This window comes from Tenrec ecaudatus, chromosome 16 (assembly GCF_050624435.1).
Source record: "Tenrec ecaudatus isolate mTenEca1 chromosome 16, mTenEca1.hap1, whole genome shotgun sequence".
Classification (NCBI taxonomy): Eukaryota; Metazoa; Chordata; class Mammalia; order Afrosoricida; family Tenrecidae; genus Tenrec; species Tenrec ecaudatus.
In genome coordinates, this window is record NC_134545.1 from 4,612,145 (window position 1) to 4,638,453 (window position 26,309).

Genomic DNA, 26,309 nt, shown 5'->3' on the forward strand with positions numbered 1-26,309 from the left:
CTAGGGACCCTGGGTCCCTGGAGAGGTCCTGGCTGCTTTGGGTCTCTCATGTGGCTCCCCCGAGCCCCACTCCTCCATGGCCTGGGGACCGGAGGCCCCTTGCTAGGTTCCGAGTATCGCCCCGAAAGGCACTTGTGCTCCGGTGTGCGTCGGGCACCCCTCTCATGTCCATTCAGCAGCTGTGTAAGACTGAGATGGAGTGGCACAGTGCTGTTTCCAGCTACCTCCGGCAGTTCAGAAATTGGAGGGCATTTGGGAATTTTCTAGATGAAGAGGCCGGAATCAAAATAAATCCAAGACCAGGGGTAGGGTCACCGCCACCCTAAGGCAGAACATGCAGGAAAGTCCACAAGTTTTCTAGCTCACACAGGCACGGGCTCATTGCAGACCCAACATGCCCTCGCAGGGCTTTGCCCAAAGGTGCTCAGCAGTACCCACCCCTGTCTGGGAGGGAGAGGACCAACGAACACTGGCTCCTGAGGGGTGTCTGGTCCGCACAGAAGGCTCGGCGACTGTGGGTGGGATTCCAGAAGGGGACGCTGGGTAGATTCTCCCAAAGGACACGGGTGCCCAGAGGGCCCGTTAGGGAGACTGCGTTGGTGTGGAAAAGACCGGGAAGGTCGTGCCGAGGGGTATTCTGTGGTGCGTGGGGAAACTGTCCCCCTCCACTGCACTGCGCTCATCATCCTGCCCCCTCAGACTTCTCTCGTCCCCCGGAACTCAAGGACCATTTCAAAGGAACATGATTCGGGCCCCAGGAGGGGCGGCCATTTGGACGTGGGTGGTGCACATCAGAGTGTGGCTCTTTGGGGGAGGCTCAGAGTGCTGGAAGCCCCACCGTGCAGTCCTGGGTGGGTGAAGACCGTGGGCAGGAACAGTAGCCTCGCGTGGGGGAGCTCTGTTCTCCGTGGTGCTGGCTCTGTGGGTCTTGAGGAGCCCCGGAGAGAGGGGGAGGGACCGTGGCAAGTAGCAGTCAGCCCACCCTAGCTCTCCCAGGGCCCCGGGACCTTGCAAATTGTAACCACTTGAGAGGAAGGGCACATGGTATGCCCTGCCAGAGGCCAGGCCCAGGTGGGGACACCCCAGCACCCCTGGCCCTGCTCCCCGCCCCTTCACTATCTAGGCAGTGTGTCACTCCTGGGCTGGGTTCGTAGCCTGGGTGACCTCTGGGAGAGCCCGACACCCCAGTAGCCCTTCTTCATCTGCTGAGTGCTTCTTTGCATGTGGGTGGGGGGAGCTGCAGGCCAGGCAGAGGCCCCTGGGTGCCTGGCCCCTGAGAACCTGTGCGTCCGGTTGCTTTTGACGCCTGGCCTCTGGCTGGGCCTCCCCGCCAGTCCCGCGGTGACTCACAGCTCATGAGTCACGGCCCAGGGCCCCGAGGACATCGAGGCCGAGCCCAGGGACGCTGTGGTCAGTCGAGGGCCTGGCTGCCCAGTGTTGGGACAGCTGAGCCAGAAGGTCCCCGGCGGGAATGGGGGGCCCATGCCACGGTGGGGAGATGTCTCCGCGGGTGAGTGTGCCTGGAGCAGTGGGGGGAGGCTGCTGAGGGTGGGGTCGGGGATATTGGGAGGGCGGGTCTCCTGCAATGCTGACCTGGGGATGCTAAGGGCACTTGCTCTGTCCCCATCCTGGCTTCCCCTCCTTTCTGACAGACTCTTCCCGCCTCTCCTGTTTTCCTGGGTGGGTCTTGGCTCTCCCTCCCCTCCTGCCCGCGTTCCTGTTTCTCTGCTGTGTTTCTCCTGTTTCTTCCCTCAATTTCTTTGCCTCTATCTCCCATCTCTCTCCCCTCCTCCCTCCTGCTTGGGGGCAGGTGGCCTTGTCCCTTCTGCGTTGACACTCCCAACATCACCCCCCGGCAGCTCTCAGGAGCAGTGTGGCAGGGGGAGGCCTGCCTGTGGGGAGGGGAATGTCATGCCCTCCCCCAGTGGTGACTTAGCCTGCCAGCTCATGGCAAAGCCAATCGGGCGGTCTGGCCAGCTGGATGTGGTCACATGGCCTCCAGATCGTTGGGTCCGTCGGTCAGTGCCCTCCAGCACCGCAGTGGGTGTGAGCTGGCCTTGTCCCGGCCGTGCTGGCTGAGCTCATGGGAGGCAATGCTGCCATCTGCTCTGTGGGGGAGCAGGCTGGGGCGGACAGCTCTGCTTCCAGATGTGGGAGCTGAAAGGGACACATGCCTTTGATTAGGCCCAGCTGTGCACTCATGCCAGCAGGGGATGGTCACCTACAGGGCGCTGGTTTGCCACAGGGGGCAGCTCACTTATGGGCTGCCAGGGCACAGTGCACACTGCTGCAGCCAGTTCCCACAGAGGGACACACTCAGGGGGGATTGTGCACGGGCTAGGGGTGGTGTGTGAGAGACAGGGATGGTCACAGGAGGGTATGTCCTGAGGCGTATGCCTGGCCCCCTTGGGCCATGGGCAGACGGGATGTGTTGTTGCTGCTTGCTGGTCCTGGATAATTCCCCAGAGGCTCCAGGGCAATGTGCCTGTGTGGAGATGGTCTTGCTCCACTGAATGACAGACGCCTGCAGGGTGTCTGACACAGACCAGGCGAGGTGGTGGTGTGGACGGCCGGGCACGCCCCGCTCGGTTGGGCTTCACCGCGGAGAAGTGTGTGTTCTGAAGTGTGTGCTCTTTACCCGTGGAAGGTCCCAGTGTCCGCTGGCCAGCGTGTGTGTCTGCTGGGGCGGCTCTCACACGGTCAGACCTGGGGTCGGCCTATAGCAGATAGGCGGGCAGCTCCAGTGGAGTGAGGGTCAGCTGCTTGGTGGGGGCGTCTGGCTGGGGTCCTTGGACCCAGCCTGGACACTGAGTCCAGCCTGGTGGAGAGCAGGCGGAGTGGAATCTCTTGGATACAAAGGCCCTGAGGCAGGAGCCAGAGCAGCTGCTCCCTGAGGCCAGTCATAAACCCCCGGGGGTAGGGTGGGAGCAGGGCCAGGTCACCAGGTCTGGGGGTGGCCCACCCCCATAGGCGCCCAGGGGAGGGCTGGGCTGTGATTCACCAGCTAGAATGGAGCCTTTGATGCCACAGGCTCTCTGGCTGCCTGGTTGCCGGCTCTGGTTTACTATACCCGGTTCTCGTCTGTGCCGATGCCCATGATGTAAAGGCTCCCACTGCCCACCACACACCGACTCTCGGGATCGGAAGGGCCTGGCTCAGCACACTGCTCATTCAGCAGGGTCTCTGCCCTGCAGGTCGAGTGCCTAACAGCCTCCAGAGTCTAGGTAACTGCCAAGCAACAAGAGCTGCGTGTTTATGACCCCGGTGGCCGCTGCTGTCACGGCTTGGTGAATTACAGAGTGGCAAGCTGGACTGAGCCGGCTGGCGGGCACCCCTCTCTGCTCCTTGACCAGAGGGAGTGAGTGCCAGCTCCTCTCTGGAGGGTTGGGTAGGCACAAATGCTTAGCCAGAAGCTGTGATTCCAAGAGGCTAGCTACCAGCCAAGGCCACACAGGGAAGTGTTGGCGGCAGTGGATGGGCTGACCTGGGGGTTGTCCCTCTGATCCCCCTCTGGCTCACGGCAGGTCCTGCATGGGGTGCTGGGATAGACCTAACCCAGGGGAGCGCAGACCGGAAGGAAGGGCTAACGTGTCTGGTAGGGAGTGGCCCTCTCGCTCACACACCAGGTTCTGGTGCTGATGGGGCCTTGTGTCTGGGGTGGGGGTGGGGCAGGCGAGGATAGCGGGTGTGCGTGGAGATGGCACTGAGGCCTGGCGTAGCTGGGGTCAGTGTCCCTGGGGCTCTCTCCTGCTTTCTCTGGCCATGCCTCAGCTCCCTTTCTAGAAAGCAAGGAGAGGGTAGGATGGGGGGTGAAGGGCACATGGAGGTGAGGAGTGGGACAGCGCCCAGTGCTGGTCTCAGTGGCGGCCATTGCTGCAGTCCTGGTTGGGCCAGCCTGATACTCAGCTTTGTCACTGCGGCAGCAAGAAAGCCCATCACAACACGTGGCATGTCCTTGGGTCCCCCACAGGGGCAGCGTCACCCAGGCACCCTGGGCGTAAGAACTCCTGAGCGGGGCTGGGTTGGCAGTGCCTGCCTTCTCCCCTGACCCCGGGGCCCTGTCCAGGTGAGAAGCACTTTGCTTCCATGTACCCTGGTGGTGCAGAGGTTATGTCTCGGGCTGCTATCCCCAGGTTTGGTAGTTTGAAACTACCAGCCATCCCGTGGAACAAAACGGAGGCGGTTCTGCCTCTCTTGGAGGCTCTGCTTTGTCCTACAGGGCAGCCGTGGGTCAGAATTGGCTCTGGAGCTATGGGTTTGGGTGGGGGTTCTTGCACTTCCCTCAACCACTCAGTAGAGGGTGAGAGTGAGCCTCAGCCCAGACCCCCAGCTGCCCTCTCCTCCCCGGACTCAAGCACAGCCCAGGTGTAGAGCCTGCGGGGCCACACCTGCTCACCGCGCCCCCTCCCTGCCCGCCTCCCCTGGTCCCGCAGCAGCAGCAGCAGCAACAGCAGCAGCAGCAGCAGCAACAGCAGCAGCAGCAGCAGCAGCAGCAGCAGCAGCAACAGATGCCCCGGAGCAGCCAGGAGGAGGAGAAGGAGAAGGAGGCAGAGAAGGAGGAGGACAAGCCCGAGGCGGAAGACAAGGAAGAGCTCAGCAAGTAAGCTCGCCCGCAGATCCCCCGCCAGGAAGGGCGGCCTGTCTGTTCCCACGGTCCCTTCTGGAAGCCCGCCTCCCCCAGAGCCCTGGAGGCTGGTGGCTGCCCCCAGCTCGCCTCCGCTCCCTTCCCGTCCTGAACAGTCAGCCCCCAAAGTGACCCTGGAGCTGGCTTCCGAACACACCCTCACCCTACAGCCTCACTGTCGGCGGGCAGCCTTGCAACTCGAGGTCCAGCCTGCGAGGGGCTCTGGACGAGCCTCTGGCTCTGCCTCCCCAAGGATGAGGGTGGAGGCTGGGTTATGACGCTGGTGGTCCCCCAGTAAACTCTCCCTAGGAGACTCTGAAAGTCCGGGCCTGGGGATCGGGACCACGTGGGCGCACCCACCTAGGTCAGCAGGAGAGGCCCCTCCTACCCCACCCCAGTTAACCCCCGGAGCAAAGGTTTTGCCTCATCTTAGGTCCAGCCTATGTGTGTTGGGAGTGGGTAACCTTTGGGAATGGGTGCTAGCTGGTGCCCTTGGGCTCACTCAGCTGCCGCAGGTACACAGTGCCTGTAGAACTGCCTCTAGGCAGGCTCCAGCCTGTATCCCGTCAGCCCCCATGACAGGGGTCTGGGGTCCCCAGTGGATTGGTCAGTTAGAGGCATTTGCCCGCCCGGGGACCCTCATCTGGCGCAGCGAAGGAGGCCCAGGCGGCCAGCTCACGCCTCACTGTGGCGATCCCTTGGGAGATTCCGATGAGGAAGGAAGCAGGCAGAGCTCCTCCGGCTCTCACCCCTGGTATCTGATCACAGCCTCTGGCTCGGTTCCCTCCCTGTCCACTCCCTAGGGAGAAGGCCGACGATACCTCGGGTGAGGACAATGACGAGAAAGAGGCCGTGGCCTCTAAAGGCCGCAAGACTGCCAACAGCCAGGGGAGACGCAAAGGCCGCATCACCCGCTCGATGGCCAACGAGGCCAGCAGCGAGGAGGCCGTTGCCCCCCAGCAGAACGCCGAGCTGGGTGAGTCAGGCCGGAGGGCCGCTCTGGACCACCCAGAGCCCTGCTGGCCACACCTCTCAGCGTGGCCTGCTTCCCAGGTTCTTGTCTGTGATTGGCTGGCAGCAGAATCGGGGAGAGTGAGCTGTCCTTGGGGGCGGGGCAGGCTGAGTGGAGAGCAGGCCGTGGCAAGGTGGACAGGGTCAGGGGGGCTTCCTGGGGAAGAGAAGGCCTGGCTAGTCACAGTGACCATCTAGGTGCTCACTCCTGCTGCCTCCATTGCCTGCTCAGTACAACTGGATAGAAGGGTGGGTGAGGGGACAGAGGAAAAGTACAGGGAGGTGGGTGGAAGGATGGGGGTGGCAGGAAGGATTAAGGGGGGGAGGGTGGGTGGATGGTTGAGTGGGTGTGGGGGTGGGAGGGAATGTAGAAAACCAAGACCCCTTGGTGTGGTGGTTCCAGGAGAGGGGGTCGGGTACAGGGCTAGGTCCTGGGGCTGTGTCCTTCTTTGCTCCCCAGCCCCTCCATCCTTTCACCTGCAGACTCCCTGAATCCCCTTCTTAGGGCCCTCCACTTGGAGGCCCCAAGAGAAAGCCCTGCCTCTCCAGACACCCCACCTCCAGGGGGCAGGGCCTGCACCCCAAGCGGCTGTGTCTGCCCCCGCTGCCCCCACACCAGGCTAGATGTGACCCACGCCGGGGCCTTTCCCTGCCTCTGCGCATCAGGTGCCCCTAGTTCTCCACTCTAGCCACTGTGACCCAGTGGGGGGCTGGGCTGCCTAGTGCGAACAGGAAGAATTCTAAGTTAGACTCTGGGGTCAGGTCACAGGTCACCTGTGGCTGGGGGCTCAGCGCCCACCACCCCTTCAGGAGGGCTGCGCCCATGCCTCCAGCCTACCCCCGACTCTGCCTCCATTTCCCCAGGCCTCACCTTCACCCTCTACTTCCTGGGTGAAGCACCATTGCCTGGTGTCCCTCTCCCCGCTACCGAAGAGCCAGTGGCGGCCTGAGCTCAGTGCTCCTCATGTGGAGGCAGGCTGGCCTCGGCTTCCTGGGGCATTCTGTGTTTCCACAGAGGGGGGCCTCTGGACTAACAGCCCGGGGCCTGGCTCTGCAGCCTAAAGCTATGCAGGGCTGGAGTGGTAGTTCTCGGCTCGGCCACTGGGGGGCAGCGCATGCGTGCGTGGGTGCATCTGTCTTGTCTGTGTGTCTGCGGGGAGGCGAGGGTGCTTGGGCCCATGGAGGTCTGCTGAGGCTGGCCCCCGGGGCAGGCCTCCTATCCAGGGTGGGTATTGAGGGGTGCTACTTTGTATCCATGCTGTGCCTGGGGAGGGTTCTAATCCATTTATTACAGGGGCCACTGGAGCCTGGGAAGCAGGGAGTTCTGGCCTCCTTTGTCAGCAACATGGGGGCAGGCTCAAGGGGGTGTTCTCCAGTGGTGCTGTGGGAAGGAGGGTGTCAGTGGCCTTGGCAGCTGGCAGAGGGGCTGGTGGGGGCAGGACCACCCTCCTGCCCTGCCCCAAGCTTCTAGGCCACCTTCCCTTCTGTGGATGCACACACGGCGTCCAGGTGCCACCACAGCCTCAGCAACCCCATTTGTAGGGCTGGGGATTACAGACCCCCCCCCCCCCGGCCACATTCCCCTGAACCAGGGAAAGAAAGCCCATGGTGGGGGCCACACTGTCCTCCCGTCTCTCTCACAGTCCCCATGGAGCTGAACGAGAGTTCCCGCTGGACCGAGGAGGAGATGGAGACGGCTAAGAAAGGTGAGGCTGGGGCACCTGCTGGCAGGCACGCCTGCACAGACGGGTGTGGTTTGTTCGAGATGTGGCGTTCCCCTTGGCATGAACCTGTGCGGGCCACTGTGTCGGACTCGGAGGGCTGTGGTCAGTGCAGTGTCTCGTGGTCATGACTGTGGCCAGCATGGCCCTGGAGACAAGCAGCAGGAATGTGGCTGGGCCACTGTGGGGTTGTCCCACGGAGCAGAAGCTAAAGGGCCCTATGTCCTAGGCTGGAACATTCTGGAATGGCTCCAAGAATCCAGTCCTGTTTGAATGTGTCCAGAGGAATGGCTGAGTCTGGGGTGGCCTGTGGCAGTGATTGGCCTATTGGGCTCACCAAGGGATGGGCAGGGGCCATGCCCCCAAGGGGACCTTCTGCCCTGTGCCCATGGGCTGCCTGCACCACCCCCTTCCTGGCATGTCCACTCACCAGGTGGGGTGGGTGTTACTCTTCTCAGGAGCTGGAGGAGAGGGTCCCTCGTTCCAGACATGGGGCCTTGCTCTCTCAGCTCCTGATGCCTGGGCCTTGGCTGCCCTGCTCTGAGGTAGGCAGCCGCCCCTGGGGGCACTTTCCCGGCTGTTGGTCTCCTCCGCTGGTGAATGGGCTGACTTGCCCATCTGAGAATGGGCGTCCTTCCTGGCCCTCTGGGCAAGGACCCTTGGGGCTGGGTGCCGAGCAGCCCCCCGACATGTGGGCAGATGGTGGCCGAGCCAGGCCCCTGCTGCGTCCAGTGGTGGGTGGGCTGAGGGCCCAGTCCGGGCAGGGGTTCCAGAAACTGGCCACAGCAGCCCCTAGGCTTGAGACCTCTGAGTATGTCTGAGTGGGGCTGGGGGAAGGTCCTGAGAAGGGGCTTCTCAATTCCTGTTGCTAACAGTGACGGGGTCTCGGCTGCAGGCAGTGCCCCCGGCTCTCTCAGCTCTCAGGGTTGCCACTCAGCAAGATATCACACGTAGAATTCAAGGGGCTTCGGTGAACCTGCTCAAGCCCCGCACCCTGGCCTCGCAGTAGGGAGCCCCGTCTGATGTGACACCTGCATTTAAGTCAGCCGAGCGTATGCTTCAGTGCCACCTCAGTGTGCCCGCCGTGCCGCACACCCGCCCCTCACTACGGTCTAGTTCTAGAGCACCCCTGCACCCTGTGGGACCCCCACCCTGGCAGCTCCCGCCATGCTGTGCTCTGCGCCTATCTGTTGCCTCCCTGGCAAGGAGTCCCGCTTCCAGGGCCATTGGTACAGCTGCCCACTGCTGGCTGGGCAAGGACCCCCACTTGTTCATCCTGCACCATCAAGTCCTTCTGGGCCCCGCAGGGAGCGGGGATGTTGGCTGTGGGGCGTGCCTGTGCAGTCCCAAGCTCAGCCGTTCAGCCACTCCCTTCCCCAGAAGGTGGGTAGGACAGCGAGGCCCCCCCAACCTAAGCAGAGTGCCCCCACCCTGAGGGACACTCAGAAAAAGCCCCCGCAGGGCACCCAGAGACCTGCTCAGTGACATTGGTGATAACGTGACCAGCACGGCGCACTGTCTGCCGTGGATGACAGCAATCTGGACAATTACCGCCAGGCGGCTGCTAATGGCTGGGTGTTCCAGGTGGTGGGGATGGAGCCAGAGACGTCCGTGCCTGCTGGCAGTCCCAGCAGTGTTATCTCCACCCACCGCCGGTGGTGGGGAGCCTGGGAAGGTTCCCGAGCCCCCTGCTTAGACCTGAAAGCCCAGAGATGGACCCCTGAGCCAGCTGTGCCCGCAGTGGGTGCCTTCCTGGCTCACATCTCCTCTCCTATCTGAGATGAGGCCCCCAGGGGTTTGGGCAGTAAGCAGTCTGCAGACGCGAGAGCCTGACTGTTGCTCAGTGCCGCCCAAAGTGGGGGGTCAGTTGTAAGGAATACGCACATGCCTCTGTAGTGGCAGGTCTGTCACAGGGTGCTGAGCTCCCCATCAGTGAGGACCCAACCAGCTTTTCAGCCTGTGCCCTGGGCAGGTTCCTCTGGCCCCACCACTGCCCCCTGCCCTGCAATGAGGCTGGGCCGTCCGGTGGGGGTGTGCACGGAAGCAGTGTAGAGGGTGCAGCACAGCCCTACTGCAGAGCAGGGGTTCTGTGGGCTCTTCTGCTGGGCATGTGTGGGTTGGCCATGCCCCTCACTTGCAGGCCGGGCCTTATGTATGTAGTGTCTGCAGGATGGTTGGAGCAGGCATCCCCAGGAGCCGCCCTGCACCAGCACCCACATGAGAATGCAGGAGGGTTCTAAGGAAGTAGCACCCCAGCCCTGGCCCAGCACCAAGCTCTGCTGATTTCTGAGCAAAGCCATTTCCCCTCCGCCCTCCAGGCAGGTACTGGGCAGGGTTTACTCAGTGGGGAACCGCCCCCAGGAGGCTGAGCAAGCTGCCCAAGGTCACACAGCCCGGTGTGGCGGAACTGGGGTGGGGTGGGCGAGTTGTGGAAGGTCTTGGCAGCAGTGGGCACCCCGGCTGCTACTTCTCCCTGGATAGGGAGCCGCCCTGCCCAGCCCCTGGGCGGGAATCGGGAAGGCTGAGCCAGGACTTCCCTCTGCGGGTGGCACAGGAGGCATGAGGATGGAGTCAAAGGGCTTCCAGGAACCTCGCTGCCCACCTCCCCTGGGCCCTGGCGCCATCGGAGGGAGGAGTTTGCGGCTCTCAAGTCCTGGCCCTGCAGTGCTGCAGGCTCTCCACCCTGCCCCCTCACCCCCACCCCTGGTTCCCTGGCAGTGGCGGGGGGGGGGGGGGGGGCAGTTCCCAAAAGCCCCAGCCCTTGCAGTGTGCTCCTTTTGCACATTGGCTGAGTGTGAAGCACGGGAGGAAGAGTCCCAGGCACCCTGCAGCCAGGAGCTAGGGGAACCATTTGCACCTGTGTGAGAATGGCGGGCAGCATGCTCTGGGCAGGTGAGGGATCCTAATCAGCTGTCTGCTGTGGCAGGGCTGAGCTCTGCAGAGCTTCTCCCTGGCTGGGGCCATGGGCAGGGCCCTGGTGGGTACCAGCCGGCTCTCAGTTGCCCCTGGGTAATGGAGGCAGGCTGACTAACCCTTGGGCCAGTGGGACTTGGAATTAATGATTTTCCCCCCTTTGAGAAGGGTCTCTGGGGGACCAGGAGAGGGCCGGGGTTCTGCGTGAACTTCAGGGTGCAGCAAGCACAAGGCCCCAGAGGTTCCCTCTCCCAGTCTCAACCCTGGAAGTAAGGACAGTATTTTCTAGCTCCTTGGCAGGACCTGAAGAGGTGCCCTCCTAGCCTACACTGGGACCTGTTTCCATGCCAGCAGAGATCCTGGGCAGAAGTGCCCTCTGGTGTGCACCTGTGGGTTTTTCCTGCACAAGCCTCAGGAGACACACACGTGCACATACACACACACACACACACACAGTTTTTTTTAGGATGGGTATAGTAGTGGGAATGGGGGCTGGGGCAAGCAGATGACTGCTCCCCAACTCTCGTCACGTTAGGTGGCTATGTAGGAAGCGTCCACCTTGAGCCTTTAACTCAGCGGTTCTCAACCTGTGGGTCAGAGCCCTTTTGGGGGTCAAGCGACCCTTTCACAGGGGTTACCCGATTCATAACAGTAGCAAAATTAGTTATGAAGCAGCAACAGAAATCATTTTATGGTTGGGGGTCACCACCACATAAGGAACTGTATTAAAGGGTCGCGGCATTAGGAAGGTTGAGAACCACCGTCCTAACTCAAGTTTTCCGAAGCAGCAGGTTCTGTGCACGCTGGTCTGCGGACCTTCGGGCAGTGGTTGCTTTTTCCCTCCAGGCTGCGATGCTTTGGGAGAAGGCAGAGCCGCCCCCAGCCTTGGTGTGGTTTAGGGCCGGCTTGGGCCACCTGCACCACGGACTGGCAGGGCCCTGGGCCGGGCGAGATGCGGGTGCTGTTCCATGGACTGGAGCTCCGACGACGCCAGCAGCCCAGCCCTCGGGGTTTCCGAAATACGGAAGTGGGGGTGATTCAGGCCCAGTTGTCTGGGTTTTCCCCTCCCCTGTGCGGCTCTGGGGCAGAAAATGCTGTTTTGCATACTAGAGTTTGGGAAAGCAGCCGCTTGGAGCGTCTTTTCCGAGGAGCCCACGGGTGGACAGCGGTCTGCGGACCCCAGGGTTGGTTGCGGCTGCTGGGGAGGGGGCCTAGCTTCCGAGCGGAGGGCGGTAAGTGGCCTGCGGGCGGGTCCCGCCTCCTGGCAGAGCCCCGCCCCGGGTCCTGGTCTGCGGTGGGCGGGGCTCAGGTCCAAGACGGGAGGAGGGGGAGCCTCCTTGAAGGACGTGAACTTGGCAGAGGCAAGAGTCACTGCCCCAGGGGAACCTGCTCTCCCTGGAGCCCTGCTGGAGAAGCCCCTCTCACCTCCCCCCTGCCATGCCCCTTGGCCTCCTTCAGCCGACCGTTTTGTGACTCAGACTCCTGGCTGACTTCCTGTCTTGGTCAATTTCACTTCCTAGCAGCGGCCTTCTCACTCCCTCTTTGAGAACGAAACTGCTTCCTTAGAAATTAGAAGTGGGGTCGGGGAACCCGGACCGCAGGGAGCGCCAGCAGAAGTCACTGCCCGCCGCCGCCACACTGGCCGTCTCCCAAGTGTGCGTGGGTGTGCTCGGGGCCAAACGCGGGCACCCTACCCTTTCCCGCCGCCGCCTGGGGTGGGGTGGGGGGTGTTAGGGAGAGGGCCGCTCCTTGGAGCTGCAGGGAAGCCTCTGGGACAGCCAGCCCCTGAGGGTGCGGAAGCCTGTCCACTTGCTGAGTCCCTGCCCAGGATCCCTGTGGCACTTGGTTCAAGCACTTGGCTGCAGGTTCAAAGTCATCTCACCTGAGGAAAATGTGACCGTCTTGCTTCCGTGACAACCTTGTGAAGCAGTTCTACTCTGCCCGCCGGGGTCACTATGAGTCAGATTGGACTGGTCTGCTTGGGGCAGGGACACAGCACTGGGTAGGAAGGGGGCCTCGGAGCAAAGGGGATTGTCATGGGAACGACAGAGCCCCCCAGCCAGCAAGTTGATGGTGGGGGTGGGGAGCAGCTTGGGTAAGAGGGTGGTCAAGGGAGGCTTCTCAGAAGAGGCAGAGGGAGGGAGAAGCTTGGGGGAATGCTGCCCACGGGGCAGGGGGACCTTCCTGGCACACTGCTGGCTGGCCTTGGGGACGCTGTGGTTATCCCAGCACTGGGCTGTTCACCACAAAGTCGCGGGCTTAACCACCCCACCAGGCGTGGAGGAAGGCGAGGCCGCCCACTCTGGTAAAGATGGACAGTCCAAGGAAGCTCTCTCCTGGGGTCACTGAGTCCGTCACCTAGGTGATATTGGCTTTGGGGTTTGCAGCATTGGACATAAATAAGACCAGGGCTGGGGACGCCCGGGACTTCCATGGGAAAGGTGGATTGGCTGAGGGTTAAGGGGACATGCAGGTCAGTGACCCCTGAATGGGAGGGAGGGACTGGTGACCCAGATCTCACTCCAAAGGTCGGCTGAGTTAACTTTCAACCTCCACAGCTGCCTGTATTATCTGTAGCAGGTGGGGGTGGGGCCACTGCTCCCTCCCCCGCAGCCCACAGGGCCCCTGCCCTTGCTGGCAGTCTGGTTGGTTGGTGGTCTCACTTGCCCTGGTCGAGGACGCTGGTCTTTGGTTCAGTGCATCCCGCCCTCGCACCCCCTCTTCTCTTTGGCCCCTGAGCCCCTGGCCTTTCCGTTGGGGGTGGGGTGGCGCGGGGGCGGGGCAGACCAGCCTAGACCGCAGGTGAACTTGCTGGGAGCCAGGCGGGAGGAGCAGTTTGCGCCCTGGCTGCCTGGCTGCCGGGGGTGGAGAAGCTCTGTTTTTCTGGATCTCGTCTGCTCTTACCGCTGCTGACGCCGCCGCCACGGATGGGGAGAGAGGGAGGGGGAGCCAGTGCCGGCTTGGCCCGCCCCTCTGAACCTGGGCCGCCGCCACTCTCGCCGCCGCCGCCTGCCCGCCCGCGGCTGGAGGTCACTTTCGTGCCTCCGCGCACTGGGCGCAGCGGAGAGCGCCGGGACGCGGCTGCGGTGGGCACTGCTGCCGGGCAGCGGGGTCTGGGCTGCCAGCCAGCACCCTTCGCCGGACCTCCGCGCGGTTCGCGGGCGCCTAGGGCCCTTGTGACGCCTGGCACGAGCGCCCCCCTCCTGCCCGGGAGGGCACAGCGCGCGCGGCCGCGGAGGGGCCGGCGCCAGGGGTGGCCACGCACTCGCAGCTGCGCCCCCGCCCGCCCGCCGAGCCGCAGAAGCCCGCCAGCGCCAGGCAGAGACGCTCGCCCGCGCCTCCCGCCGCTCCGGGAGCGGCCTCCAGCCGTATGTTTCCGGAAAACTTGGCCGAGGGGGAGACGCACATGAGAGGATGTGAGTGCGGGGGAGGGGCCCTGGCGCCAGGGGGCGGGCGCAGCCAGCAGGCTGCCCGGCAGAATGGAAAGGACCCCAGGAGGAGGGGGGGGACCTCGGCTGCCCTGCTGAGCCGGTTGTGAAGGGTGGGGGTGGGGGGGCTCCTGTACCGCATTTGGGGTGTCCTCTCCAGATCTGGCTGCTTAGGCGCTGTGGGGAGCTCAGGGCCCCCTTCCCCTCCTCAGGCTTTATTATTGGGGCCCCCAGCCCAGGATCCAGTGAGGGAAAGCCCCCCTCAATCACCCACTCCAGGCCAGCCCATCTCCGCATTTGAGGAAACTCAGGCTCAGAGGCGAGGGAGGTAGGCTGGTCCCTGGAGCCCTTCTGGGCAGGCAGGACTGGCCCCCGGTTTGAGGAAGGGCTGTGTGACCACCACCCCACCACCCGTCAGTCCAGCTGCTCCCTCAGGGAGTTAATGACCGCGCCCCCTCCCCTCCCTCTGAACCACTTCCTTATTTGTTTATGTAGTTTAGAAATGTCACCCTCCCCTGGGACGGGCCACCCCAGATGGGAGAACACCCCCTCTCCAGACGGGAAAATATAAATAAACTCTCATGGTTGTCCTGTCCTCCCGCGGTGGCCTGGCTCCCTGCAGGTGGCAGCTGCTGCTGGCGCTGCAGCAGGAAAGGTCGGGGGCCGGGTTACACTCGGTCTCCCGCTGCTCCCTCCCCTGTCCTTGAGGGACCCAGAGGAGCAGGTCACACTGAGCCATGTGGCCCTGGGGCACCATAGGCCTCAGGGTCCACCGCCCGGGTGGAGGGTGGGCAGGCTGGCACCCACCCACTGGGCCCCCTCCCTGAGCATGTCGCAGCCCCCTCCCCCGCACCCGTCCCCCCACCTTGGAGATGGGAGTGTTCCGGAGCCCTGGCAGGGAGGATGACATGGAGCTGTGTCTTTGCAGGGGCTCTGTCTGAAAACTCTGTGTCACTGGCTATGACGTGGTGGCTTGTTGATGTTATTGCTGCTGTTTTTGTTCCAAGCCTCGTGCACAGCCAGCTGCCGGCAGACCTGTGGAGGGTGGATGGGTGGGTGGATGCAGGGAGTGAATGAATGGACACGCCAGGGTGCAGCTTGCCCTGCTCACAGAGTGCCTGCCCCCCTCTCCTCCTGCCCACCTCCCAATCCAGCAAGGAACCAGCCCAAAAACGGTCTCTGGGGAGACCTGCCCAAGCTTTGCTGCTCAGAGCCCCTCCCTCAGCACCTGAGTCCATGGATACTACCGTCTTATGGGCCCCCTCCCCCAGCGTACCTGCCTGGACCCTCAGCCGCACAAGGTCACTGTGCTGAGGAGGCCTCTTCCCTGTGTGTCTGTGCGTGTGCGTGTGCACGCGAGATTGGTGTATGACTATGCTGCTGTGTGAGCAAGCTCATGTGCGCTGTGTATCCGAGTGCATGTGTACATGGGTAGGAGGGCTGAGACCTACCACCAGCCACACACACTGAGTCTGGGCTTGTAGTTTTAAAAATGGGAATTCTGGGTGCGGGGTTGGGGACTCAGCAGTACAGCTCTGAGATGAGCTGATAGGGATTTGGGGGGGGGGGGGATACTTTTTCTGCCCCAGGATGGTAGGTCCTCCTGGTATTTCTGGTGTGATGAGAGGCCAAGGGAACCTCTAAAGATGGGGTGCTGGGGAACAGGCCCACCCCAGCCCGTGGGGGCTCTGAGACTACCCTGGAGCCAACTTCTAGCCCCTTTTCCCATCACGCTCCTTCCATCCTCAGCCGGTAAACAGCCTGTCTCCCTCCCGAGGCTTGGTCTACAGTTGCAAGCATGTGTCAGCCAGGGCAGGCAGAGAGGGAGGCGAGCAAGGCCTGTGTCCTAGACCCGAGATGTGGGGTGCTGGCTGGGGGTGGGGTGTTGTGCCCATGTATGGGCCCAGCCTGGAACACAGGTTCCCCAGAAACGGCTTGGAGCCCAAAGGCTCCTGGGTGCCCCTCCGTGTCCCTTCCGGAGCCCTTGCATCATGCCCTCCTGCCCGACCTCCCTGCAGGTCTCCTGGAGCACGGGCGGAACTGGTCGGCCATCGCCCGCATGGTGGGCTCCAAGACCGTGTCCCAGTGTAAGAACTTCTACTTCAACTACAAGAAGAGGCAGAACCTGGACGACATCCTGCAGCAGCACAAGCTGAAGATGGTGAGTGCGCATACACACCCCAGTGCGGCGTCTGCACCCGATGCTTGGGCCCTTGGGGGCGTCTCCCCAGCTATGACCGATGCCCACCTGGGGGGCTGTGAACTTCCTGGGGGGAGGGGGGCTTAGCACTCTCCTGGATATGGGGGGCGGAGCCTCAGAGCTGAGCCTCTGGCAACTCAGCCAGGACCTAAGCTGTCAGCATGTCGGAAGAGGCAGATGGCCACCAGCCTACTGTTGGGAGGGAGGGACAAGCCAGTCCCAGAACACTGAGGGCCGGCCTCCCCGCCGTTGGGGGCACACTTGTGGTGACTGGGGCTGTTGCCGTCCTCGGAACGGAGGCCCGACCCGGTGCTCACGACCATGCGCCCGAGGGCCAGGGCCCTCACTGCGGGGCTGCCATCTCCTGGGATCGCCGGGTGACCTGCTACCCTGGGCATCCCTACAGGCTGGCCCTCCACGAAGCACCCACTGCTGAGCATCAAGGGTCGTTAACCCTCTCCCCCCCAACGTACCCATCCAGCAGCTTCACCCAGCGGTGTACCCAGGGCTCACTCCCGGTCCCAGCAGCTCTGCTGTTTCCAATCACGTGGGACCCCTGGGACTGCCTGGCTTTCGTAGGCTCCAGCGGTGCCTACTCATGCCCAGGCTCCGCTGCTGTCTGGGCTCCCAGCTACCCGGCGGAGAGGTCCCTTCCGCCTTAAACCCCTGCTAGGCCTCTCCAGGCTGCATCTGGAGGAGCTGCCCAGGAGGAAGGTTGAGCTGACAGCTCAGCACATTGGGAACAAGCTAACGCTGGGCCTCAGCCCTTCAGACCAGGCCCCCCTCCTCCCTGTTCCTCCCAACCCCTGGGGTCCTGAGTCAGTGTCTCGGATGGAAGCAGCCTGAGCTTCCTGCTCCAGAGCTCACTCCCTGCCCACACCTCCCATGTATAACCGACAGCATCCCTCGGGCTCGGACTGGTGACCCGGCACCTGTGGCCTTGGCTGCAGCTGAGTTTCCACACCTCCAAAGTGGAGGAATGACCATTCCACACTGGATGCAAGGGCACTTGCGAGGGTTCATTGAGCTAATGGGACCCCCGCTACACCTGGTGGGGAAGGTGGGCCAGGCTGGCTGCCCCGACTGCTGCTGCTTCCACTGCTGGTCAGTGGTCCTCTGCTGTTCGCATGGCCACTGCTGCTGTGCCAGCCGCAGTCGTGGTTCCTCCTGTTCCTCCATCCGTCTACTCTCAGCATGGGCTGCTGTACCTGCCGCCCCTGCTAGGTGTTTATCACACACGCTGTCCCTGCTGTCACTGCATCTGTACCCCACACCTGCGTCGTGTCTTCTCTCCATCTCCTGTACGTGCCCTGACTGTTCCCACATCTGCTGCCGCTGGAGCCCCAGTTGCTTACACATTAGACTGCTAACCACTTGGTCAGCAGTTCAAAACCAGGAGCCACTCCGCAGGAGAAAGAGGAGGCTTCTGGTCCCGTGAACAGTTATGGTCTCAGAAACTCTCAGGGCGCAGTTCTGTTACATTTAATACTACTGCTACAGTATCAATTACGGTTACTACAGTAATAAGTGGTGCTACTACATCTGCTACCGTTTCACCTGTCAGTATCACTGCATCTATTACCACTCCCTCAGTTACCGTGGCAACTGTGGGTCAGACCACTCCCGCCCGTGCTGCCTCCTCTGCTGCTGTGTCTGCTACAATACTCCTGTGCTTACTGCCATGAGGGCAGTGACCAGCACTGCGTCCTCCCAGTCCTGTGCCGCCGCCCACAAGTGCTTCTCCTCCCCTGTCAACACTCGGAACCACTGTCCCGTTCACCGGCGTGGGTACCCGAGGTGCCGGGGGAGCAGCCATGCCCGGTGGGGGTCAATCCCAGGTTCCGCTATCTTCCAGCCTTGTGCTGTGGGGGGACTTGTCCCCAGGATGCAGTGGGACAGCACGTTGCAAGGCTCCGGGGAAGAGGGAGGAGAGAGGCGTGAGGGTGGTGACGTTCACATAGCAGCCTGTGACCTGGGCTGCTGAGTCAGTGACTGACCACAGATTCGGGTGGGGGATGGGTGTGTGTGTGTGGGGTACAGGGCTCTAAGACAGGCTTCATTTCCAGGCCTGCTCACTGGTGGCTGTGGGCTACCTGGCCACATGACCTGGGCCTCTGCTTTCTGCTCTGTGAAACAAGGATACAGCAAAGCCCGCCCCTCAGGGGTTGTGTGTGAGGCAGCAAGTGGGTCTGTGTGTGTGTCAGGCGTCCTGTACACCTGCCCCTCAGGCCCCAGCCGGGCGTGGGCGACGCTGCTGTGCGCACTCCCGGTGAACTCTCTGTGTGACGGTGAGTCGGGGCATAGCTCATTCATCCTGAGGGAAGGCCCTTCCTGCTGGGGCTGGGTGAGGGTCCCAGGAAGGGGGACTGGGCACCAGGGCTGGAGGCCCTGTGGGTTGCATAGAGTGGCCCTGTCCAGGGCCCCTGAGTTGCTGAGCATGACAGACCAAAGCTCACTAGAAAAGGGTCCAGAGTGGATGGAGAGGGCGGGTGGGGAAGACCCTGGGGTCAGTGACCGGCTGTAGGGAGGATAACCCTGGATTAGACCTGGTCCCCAGAGCAGAGGGAAGGTGGGACCCGGGATCCACATTCCCAGACAGACAGCCATGCTGTCCCAAGAGCCAGTGACCCTGAGGGGGGCAACATGAGCCTATTCTTGTGGACACTGGCCCCTCTGGATGCAGGAGTATTCAAGCAGTACTTGAGATGCCCCTGGACTGAGTGGCCTGGGCGGCCAGCACCTGGAGGAGTGGGCAGCGGTATCCCTCCAGCACCCCTGATCTCAGGACACCAGATGGGCTGGGACAGGCACAGTTGGTAGGGACGATGAGGTCTGGCTGAGCCCTGGTCGCACAGGCTTGAGCGTTCAGAGATCAGTGGTTCAGAGGCACCAGCCTCTCTCCAGTAACCTGTTTCTGTGCACATGGACCTAAAAACCATGAGACTCCCTGTCACCGAGGCCATGCCGACTCACTGTGACCCTATGAGACCACGTAGAAATGCCCGCGTGGGTTTCTGAGCCTGTTGGCTCTTTATGGGAGTAGACAGCCCTGTCTTTCTCCTGTGGAGCGGCTGGTGGTTTCAAACTGCTGATCTTGCGTTGAGCTGCTCAGCGCCTAACCCACTGTCGCCAGGACTTGTGGGGGCACGATGACCGGCCTGGACTACCACTGCCCTACAGGTGCTCGGGCAGTGGGTGGGTCACCTGGGGAGCCAGAAGGCCTGGTGCCAGGGGCAGCTGAGCATGTAACCACTGCACTGCCAAACCAAATGCCCACTCATGACCATCTAGTGGGCTCCAACTCTGAACTACCCCTTTGCTGCCGTTGTCAGTCCCGTTGAGTCGGTTCCGACCTGTGAGCCCACAGGCAGCCAGCATCTGTCCTTCTTGTGTATGGATTGGTTGGCCCTCTACTCCATGTCCTCAGCCCAGGACTGATCTCCTGCTGACGTGGAATGTCAGTTCCACCGCCCTCTCCTCTAGTGAACGTCTTCCAGGACAGATGTGTCCGTTCTGGGCAGTGCCCTCGGCGGGCTCGGCCAGCACTGATTCAGGGGGCCAGTTCGTCCGTCTCTGACCCGCTGTCCCACAGGGGGCGCTTGGACACACCCAGGCTTGGGTGAGGCCATCTGGCTTTACCATGCGTTTGTTGTTTTTGACACGTTTAAAGAGGTCTGTGCAGCGTGTTCACCAGTGTGTCACGTTGGAGGACCAGGCGGAATGCCCTCTCCCCTGCCTGGAAGCCTTTTAAGGGGAAGAGCGTACTGCCCCAGCTCTCCCTTGGAGCAGCTGCTGGGTCCGAACCACAGACCTTCTTGGTTGGCAGCCCAGTGCTCTACCCCTGCGCCACTAGGGCTGCTTCTCTGCAGGTGGTGGACCTTCTTTGGCCGTGGGACTGTAGCGTCTCTGGATCCCCGGTGCCTGGGAAGGTTTGCTCAGATTCTCAGGACATGCGTGTTGGCCAGAAGCAGGGGTGGGCCGGCTGGGCTGTGGTGGTCTTGCCTCTCAGGAAGCTTCTGTACTCCGGAAAGGCCTTGCTTTAGGGACGGTTTCCAAGCCCTAGGAGCCCCCGAGGGTTCCCCTGCTGCCCCGCTGGCTAAAAATAGATTGGGAAGAAGGAGATCCCTCGGTCGTACCCACAGAAGCCACTCGGGGCTGGGCAGCTGCCGGGGGTGTGTGTGTGGGGTGCTGGTCCTGGGAGAATGGGGTGCTGGGTGTTGTGTGACTCCCAGGATCCCCATTTTCTCAGGAATGAGGTCCCCCGAGTGCAGTGGGGGCTGGGGCTGGAGGTGGGGTGACTTTTTCAGGCAAACAGAGGAGCCTGAAGTTGTGGGGAGATCTGTGGGGGTCCCTTCCTGCTTCGGGACCCTCCTGTCCCATCTGCTGTTTGTGTAGGAACCCCCCTCACCTTGAGACCTTAGGCCCAAGGGGACTCCCAGTTGGGTCCCCTGACGCCATCAGCCATGGGTCTGTGGGGCTGAGGCGGGGTCCCTACTCGGCTGGGGACACACTGCAGGCAGGGGTGGGGGGCACCTTGTATGCGAATGGCTGGAGGGTACGTGTGACATGCCTTTCTGGGCCTTCCTGTACACTCGGCCCTCAATTCCTGCCTGCGGGGCCTCTGCGTCAGCTGGGGTGGCCTGCTAGCGCCCTGCTGTCTGCCTGATCCTCACGCCCCCACAGAGGGAGAGACCCTCGTCCTGGGCATCGTGCTCCCTCCCCTTCTTGCTGACAGAGTTGGCAGGGTGGCCCCTGGGGGCAGAGTCGGGTTCCCGCCTGCCCAGCCATAGTGGGCCGGCTGAGCCTGAGTATGTTGGGGACGCACACACCGTGGAAGAATAAAGCCAAGGACAGAAATAGCTGCTGGCATGTTGGCCACTGTGGTGCAGGGGATGCCGCCCCCAGGCCCTGGGGCTGGGACTTGGCAGCTGTGCTGAGGCGGCTGGCTCTGGGATCCCTGGCTGGCCCGCGACCTCTGGGCGGGCATGACCTGCTGCCCTGTGCCCTAGGAGAAGGAGCGCAATGCCCGAAGGAAGAAGAAGAAGACCCCGGCGGCTGCCAGCGAGGAGGCGGCCTTTCCGCCTGTGGTGGAGGACGAGGAGATGGAGGCGTCGGGCGTGAGCGGCAACGAGGAGGACATGGCCGAGGAGGCTGAGGGTGAGACCCCGGGACGTGCCGACCCCGGCCCTGCCCCAGATCCCTGGTCCTCGCCACAACCCACCCACAGGGGTGGCCACCCCACAGCCCAGGCCCGCCTTTGGTCAGCACCACCTTTCAGAAACTCCGCTTTGCAGAGCTGTGTGTTGGCGTGAGAAGTGGCCGACTGCATGGCCACCACTACCTGCTGGGAGCTATGTGCGGTCTTCCCAGCCGGGCTCGCTCGTGCGCTCTCTCTCTCTTTAGCTCTCGCTCGCTCGCTCACTCACTCGATCCTCTCACCCCCAGTGTCACCATCTGGGTGACAGGTCACACGGCCCCTCAGCCTCCCTTCTAAATACGGGGAGACGAGGTTTGGAGCTGCTCAGGGCCTTGGCCCGGGACGCCCGCCGTCACGGAGCCGGGCCTTCTGCCCGTCTGGCTGGAGTCGGCAGTGTGAGTGCCCAGGAGAAGGGGGGTGGGGGTCATGTTGTCATCTTGTGACCTGGTGGGAACGCGGGAGCTGTGACCAGCACCCGGCACCAAGACGGCCGCCCCATAATCAGCGCTGAGCGCCCACAGAGTCCCCTCCCTCTCAAAGGCCCCCAGGCCCGGCACCCACCCAACCTCCTTGGGGTGTCTCCCAGTCCCAAAGTGAGCCCAGAGGCCCGTGTTGTATAGTCCAGCCTGGGGCCTTGGGTATCTCCTGTCGGACCCGCCTGGCTTCTGGACCCTGGCCTCTACCGAGGGCCACGGAAGACTAGGGCCAGGTGGGCAGGACTCCATGCCCCTCTGTAAGTTCCCAGCGAGCTGTCTGCCTGGGTGGGAAAATCCACCTGTGGCTCAGTATCCAGACCAGAGCTGTGGCACCGCCCTGCTAGAGAACGGGGTGGTAGTGAGCTCGCCGTCTCTCGGACAGGGCACAGCTGACATGGTGGAGCCCCTCCAAGCAGCAGTGAGCACAGCTCGAGGGTGGCCCCGAGAAGGTCCTGGGTGCCCCTTACGGTCCTCATTCTACGCGTGAGGACCCTGGAGCTTGGGCTTAAGAAGAGCCTCTAGATCAGCTAGACGGCCACGTGGCCTTGTGTCCCACTGGGAGGACGGGCTGCTTGCCTTCAGCCCCACTTGCCCAACCTGAGAGGTTCCTCTGCAGAGGCCAGGCAGGATTCCTGAATCCCAGGGAATTCTGGGAGGGAACTCATGGGACAGGGCTGTGAGGGACAGGTCTTGTGGGTCTTGGATGAGGGGGCCGAGGAAGCTGCCTGAGAGGAGAGCAGAGGCCGGGGAGAGAGGCGGCTGATGACATCCAGGCTGGAAGGTGATCACTGGGCGCAGGTACTGTGCGTTCTTGTTCTGGGGAGACGGTGGCTGCAGGGCCAGATCTCACACCTCTGTCCCTGCCTGCCAGGAGCAGGGGCAATCAGGGAAGGGGTGATCCCCGCTGGGCTGGCAAGGAGGCACCGTGGAGCAGTGAAGGCTACAGAAAGCCTGTATCTGGGCTCACTGCACACTCCCCACCCCTACCCCCCCTTACTCACTCACTCCCTGATAGGGTTGGTCACCGGCAAGCTGAGTTACCTGCCTGCTGCCACTTGCTTCAACCCTCTGGGACTTACAGGCTGGGCCACACCTGCCCCAGGCTTGGGGGTGTGGACCAGGGAGCAGCCACTGGAAGCTGCTATTAGCAGCCCGTCCTCAGCCCTCAGCCCGCCCTGCTGCCTTCTAACCCTTCTCTGACTTCCTTCCAGCCGTACACGCCTCTGGGAGTGAGGCGCCCAGAGGGGAGTGCAGCGCCCCAGGTATGGACGAGTGCAGGCCGGGCCAGGGAGGGGACCTTACAGAGTCACTCAGCTGTCCCCTCTGCCCCTGTGTGTGCTGCCGCCGCTGCTGCTGCTGCTCTTTCCCTTGTCCCCTGCATCACCTCTGCGGGAGCTCTGTGGAGTGTCACCCCTGTTCTCACTAGGAATCTCCCCTGGTGCACTCTCCCCACAGACCCTCCTGTTACAGGAAAGGGGTGAGGCTCCCAGGAGGTGTCAAAGCCCCAAGAGCAAGGCCTGGGCCCCCACTCTCCTGCTGTGCACATACACCTAGCACTTACTGTGCACGGTCACTACCTGCCGTGTGCACCTGCTGTGTGCCGGGCGCACACGCAGTCAGTCAGCACTTAAGTCTGTACCTGCTGTGTGCCAGACCCCCCATGCAGTCAGTCAGTGCTTGGCAGGGGCGCGCTATCTAGGGCAGGTGCCTGTCCATTCTGGTCTTGAGCAGAATTCCTTCACCTGATGGGGTCCAGCCTCGCTGCCCCTCCAGGTCACCAGCTGGGTCCCACCTCCCTGTCCAGTTATAGTGCTGGCCCTTCTACCTTGTGTGTGTGTGTGTGGGGGGGGCGTATACCTGCTTTCCCCTTGCGCACAGGGTCCCAGATTCAGGCCTGTGCCCAGAGGCCCTGCCCTTTGGGGGTATGGGGGTCACATGGGTGTACAGGAGCTCAGGGCAGGGTGGCAGGAGGCTCGGCTCTTCTGCCTGCTCACCAGCTCTGCTCTCTTCACAGTCGCCATCAACAACAGCTCCGACACCGAGAGCATCCCCTCACCCCGGACCGAGGCCGCCAAGCCCCCCGGGCCGGACGGGCCAACCCCAGCACCTCCCACCCCGCCACCCGAGGAGGCTCCGGCCCCCCCTGAGCCTGCCTCAGCCCCCGAGGCCACAGGCCCACCCACACCTCCACCAGCACCCTCGGCGCCTGCTGCCCCTGTGGCTCCCAAGGAGGAGAAGGAGGAGGCAGCCGCAGCCCCCAGCTTGGGCGAGGAGGGGGACGAGCGGAAGCCCACCGTTGTGGGGGAGCTGGCGGTAGACGTGGGCGAGTCGGAGGCCCCCGAGGAGGAGCCAGCCGCAGCCAAGGAGGGGGCCGAAGAGGACAGTGCCGGCAGGACCAAGGACGTGGGAGGGGATGCCGGGGCCACTGCTGAGGGGGCTGTGAAGACTGAGACGAAGGAAGGCGGGACTCCTAGCAGCAAGCCCCCCAAGGGCACGGGTGCCCCACAAGACAGTGACTCCAGCGCCACGTGTAGTGCCGATGAGGTGGACGAGGCCGAGGGGGGCGACAAGAACAGGCAAGTGTCCACTTGTGCAGCTCCGCAGACCCCCTGGGACAGCAACTCTCTGGGCAGCTGTGGTGGGAGCTCAGGGCAGTGCCAGGAGGAGGCTGAGCAGCCGCTGTGGCTTCAGACGTCAAGCACATGGCACGGGCAGCATCAGGGAGGAGTGTCCACCCACACCTGCCAGGGCGACTGGTTGACCAGGAGGCCCTGGTGCCAGCCTGTGGGTGCCCACCATGTCCAATGTCCTCTGCCCTCTCCACGCCTGGCTCAGGCCCACTCCCTATTGTCTTCAAGTCACTGGTGTTTCGATTGAAAGCAGTAGGCTCTGCCCTCTCAACATCTCGGGAAAGTCCAGGGCCAAGCGAGAGGAAGGCAGGCATGACCTTCACATCCCACGATTCCTCTGCCCCATAAATCACCTACACGGAAGGTTCTAGAACATTCCACATGAAAGCCGGCTGCTGTGAGCCACACCCTATGTGTGTAGGCACAGGTGGCCAGGGCCTGACCCAAGAGGGCAGCCAGGCCAGTCACTCTGCATGTTCTGGGTAATGAGGTCAGGGCCGTGGCCCCTGCTAGCCAAGGGTCACATAACAGAGACACATCTGCTGGGGAAGGGGGTGGTGTGTGTGCATGTGTGTGTTCACTCTGACTTGCGCAGCGCTAACGGCTCTGTTGATAAGTCTGTGGGACATGAGGTGCTTAGTGGTGACTGGAAGGGCAGGTCCCAGGCCAGGAACCCCACACCCACAGCTCTCTCTTGCTTTCACTGGCCAGCCCTCCCCACCACTGCCTGGCTCCTGCCCACTGTCTTCTGCAGGGTCCTGTGTCCACCCCCAGGGGTGACCTGGGGACATCCCTACCTTTTAGGAATGTCTGGACTCTGGCCAGCCTGCTAACCCTCCTCCCCAGGCTGGGGCCTCTCGGGTCACAGACGTGTCCTGCGGACACCAGAGGATGCAGGAGGTGGGCAGCGCCTGGCACATGGGGGAGGAGTTGGCCCTTCCTGGGAGAGGCCTTGGCAGGCAGACACTGCAGGACTCCCAGGCCCCCTGACAGGGTGGGCCCTCCAGAAAGCCCGCCCTGCTGCCGTGTTCTGGTCTGTAGAACTGGTGGTACTTGTTCACAGAGGGACCCTCAGACTCTGGGTGCCCCCACCCTCAGATGAGGTTGGTATTGGGCACTGCTCTGGTCTCACTTGTCCCATAGGGGCAGAAGAGGAGGGCGTACTTTGTCCTGGGGAGCTGGGGTCACCGAGGCAGGAGTGGGCTGGAAGAGGGGCAGGGACGGGACCTCAGTCCCTTCACAGCTTGATCTCAGTGTGCCACGGGCACCCTGGTGGTGCGAGGGTTAAATGCTCAGCTTCCCCCAGAGTGGCTCTGACCTGTCTGGGTGGCAGTCTTGGAGAGCCCAGTGGGGGCACTGCCAGCTCATGGGTACTGAGAGGGGCCGGCCAGGCTGCAGGGCCTCTGTTCAGTCTTGGACATTACCGACAGAGGCAGGGCCTTCTGTGGAGTGAGAGGTGGTCTTGAAGGGAGCACGGGCATGCTGGGGCTCACACTGCCCCGTGGCACAAGGGTAGTATGACTGCAGGAACCCGGGGGTAGCAGACAGCTGTGCGCAGGTTTAGCCCTGTCTCCCACCCCAGAGTGTGTGATGGGTGTTGGCCGAGGGCAGCCAGGAGCTGGTGGCAAGGTGTCTGCCCAGGGAGGGAGGCTCGTTCCCTTGGGGGGGGGGGACATCAGTAGGACAGCAACCCTGGCCACAGGACTGGCACCCACCCTAGGAAACAGGATAGCCCTTCCCTGGGTGCCCTTGGGCTCTGCACAGAGGTGCTGGGGGTCCTGCGAGCTCCAGCATGGCTTCCTGGAGACAGATTTACAGAGTGAGCTGTGGACACCAGCTGTCTCGGCAGCACCCCTTGTCCTGCCTGACCTTTCTAGAATCTGGACTTGTGCAGAGGCCAGAGAGGAGTGGGTAAGGCAAGAGTCCCTCCTACTCTGAGAGCCCACTGTCTCCCTCGCAGGCTGCTGTCCCCGAGGCCCAGCCTGCTCAGCCCTGCCGGGGACACCAGGGCGCACACCTCGGCCCAGAAGCCGCTGGACCTGAAGCAGCTAAAGCAGCGGGCAGCCGCCATCCCTCCCATAGTGAGTGCTAGCTGCTGCCAGCCCGGCT

General features: G+C 62.8%; 1 protein-coding gene across 21 annotated transcripts in view; it reads left to right on the forward strand.

Annotated features, from left to right (window-relative positions):
- Positions 1–26,309, forward strand: part of NCOR2 (nuclear receptor corepressor 2) — a 130,583-nt gene that overhangs the window by 87,901 nt on the left and 16,373 nt on the right. For 15 of the 21 annotated variants that reach the window (XM_075533620.1, XM_075533623.1, XM_075533619.1 and 12 more), the window contains 8 exons: positions 4,434–4,600; positions 5,428–5,600; positions 7,279–7,341; positions 15,716–15,858; positions 20,907–21,054; positions 22,782–22,832; positions 23,585–24,146; positions 26,161–26,281. In XM_075533620.1, the coding sequence (XP_075389735.1) occupies positions 4,434–4,600; positions 5,428–5,600; positions 7,279–7,341; positions 15,716–15,858; positions 20,907–21,054; positions 22,782–22,832; positions 23,585–24,146; positions 26,161–26,281 (1,428 nt within the window). The remainder of the gene's footprint in view (positions 1–4,433; positions 4,601–5,427; positions 5,601–7,278; positions 7,342–15,715; positions 15,859–20,906; positions 21,055–22,781; positions 22,833–23,584; positions 24,147–26,160; positions 26,282–26,309) is intronic. The other 6 variants (XM_075533630.1, XM_075533635.1, XM_075533637.1 and 3 more) reach the window with 2 other exon arrangements.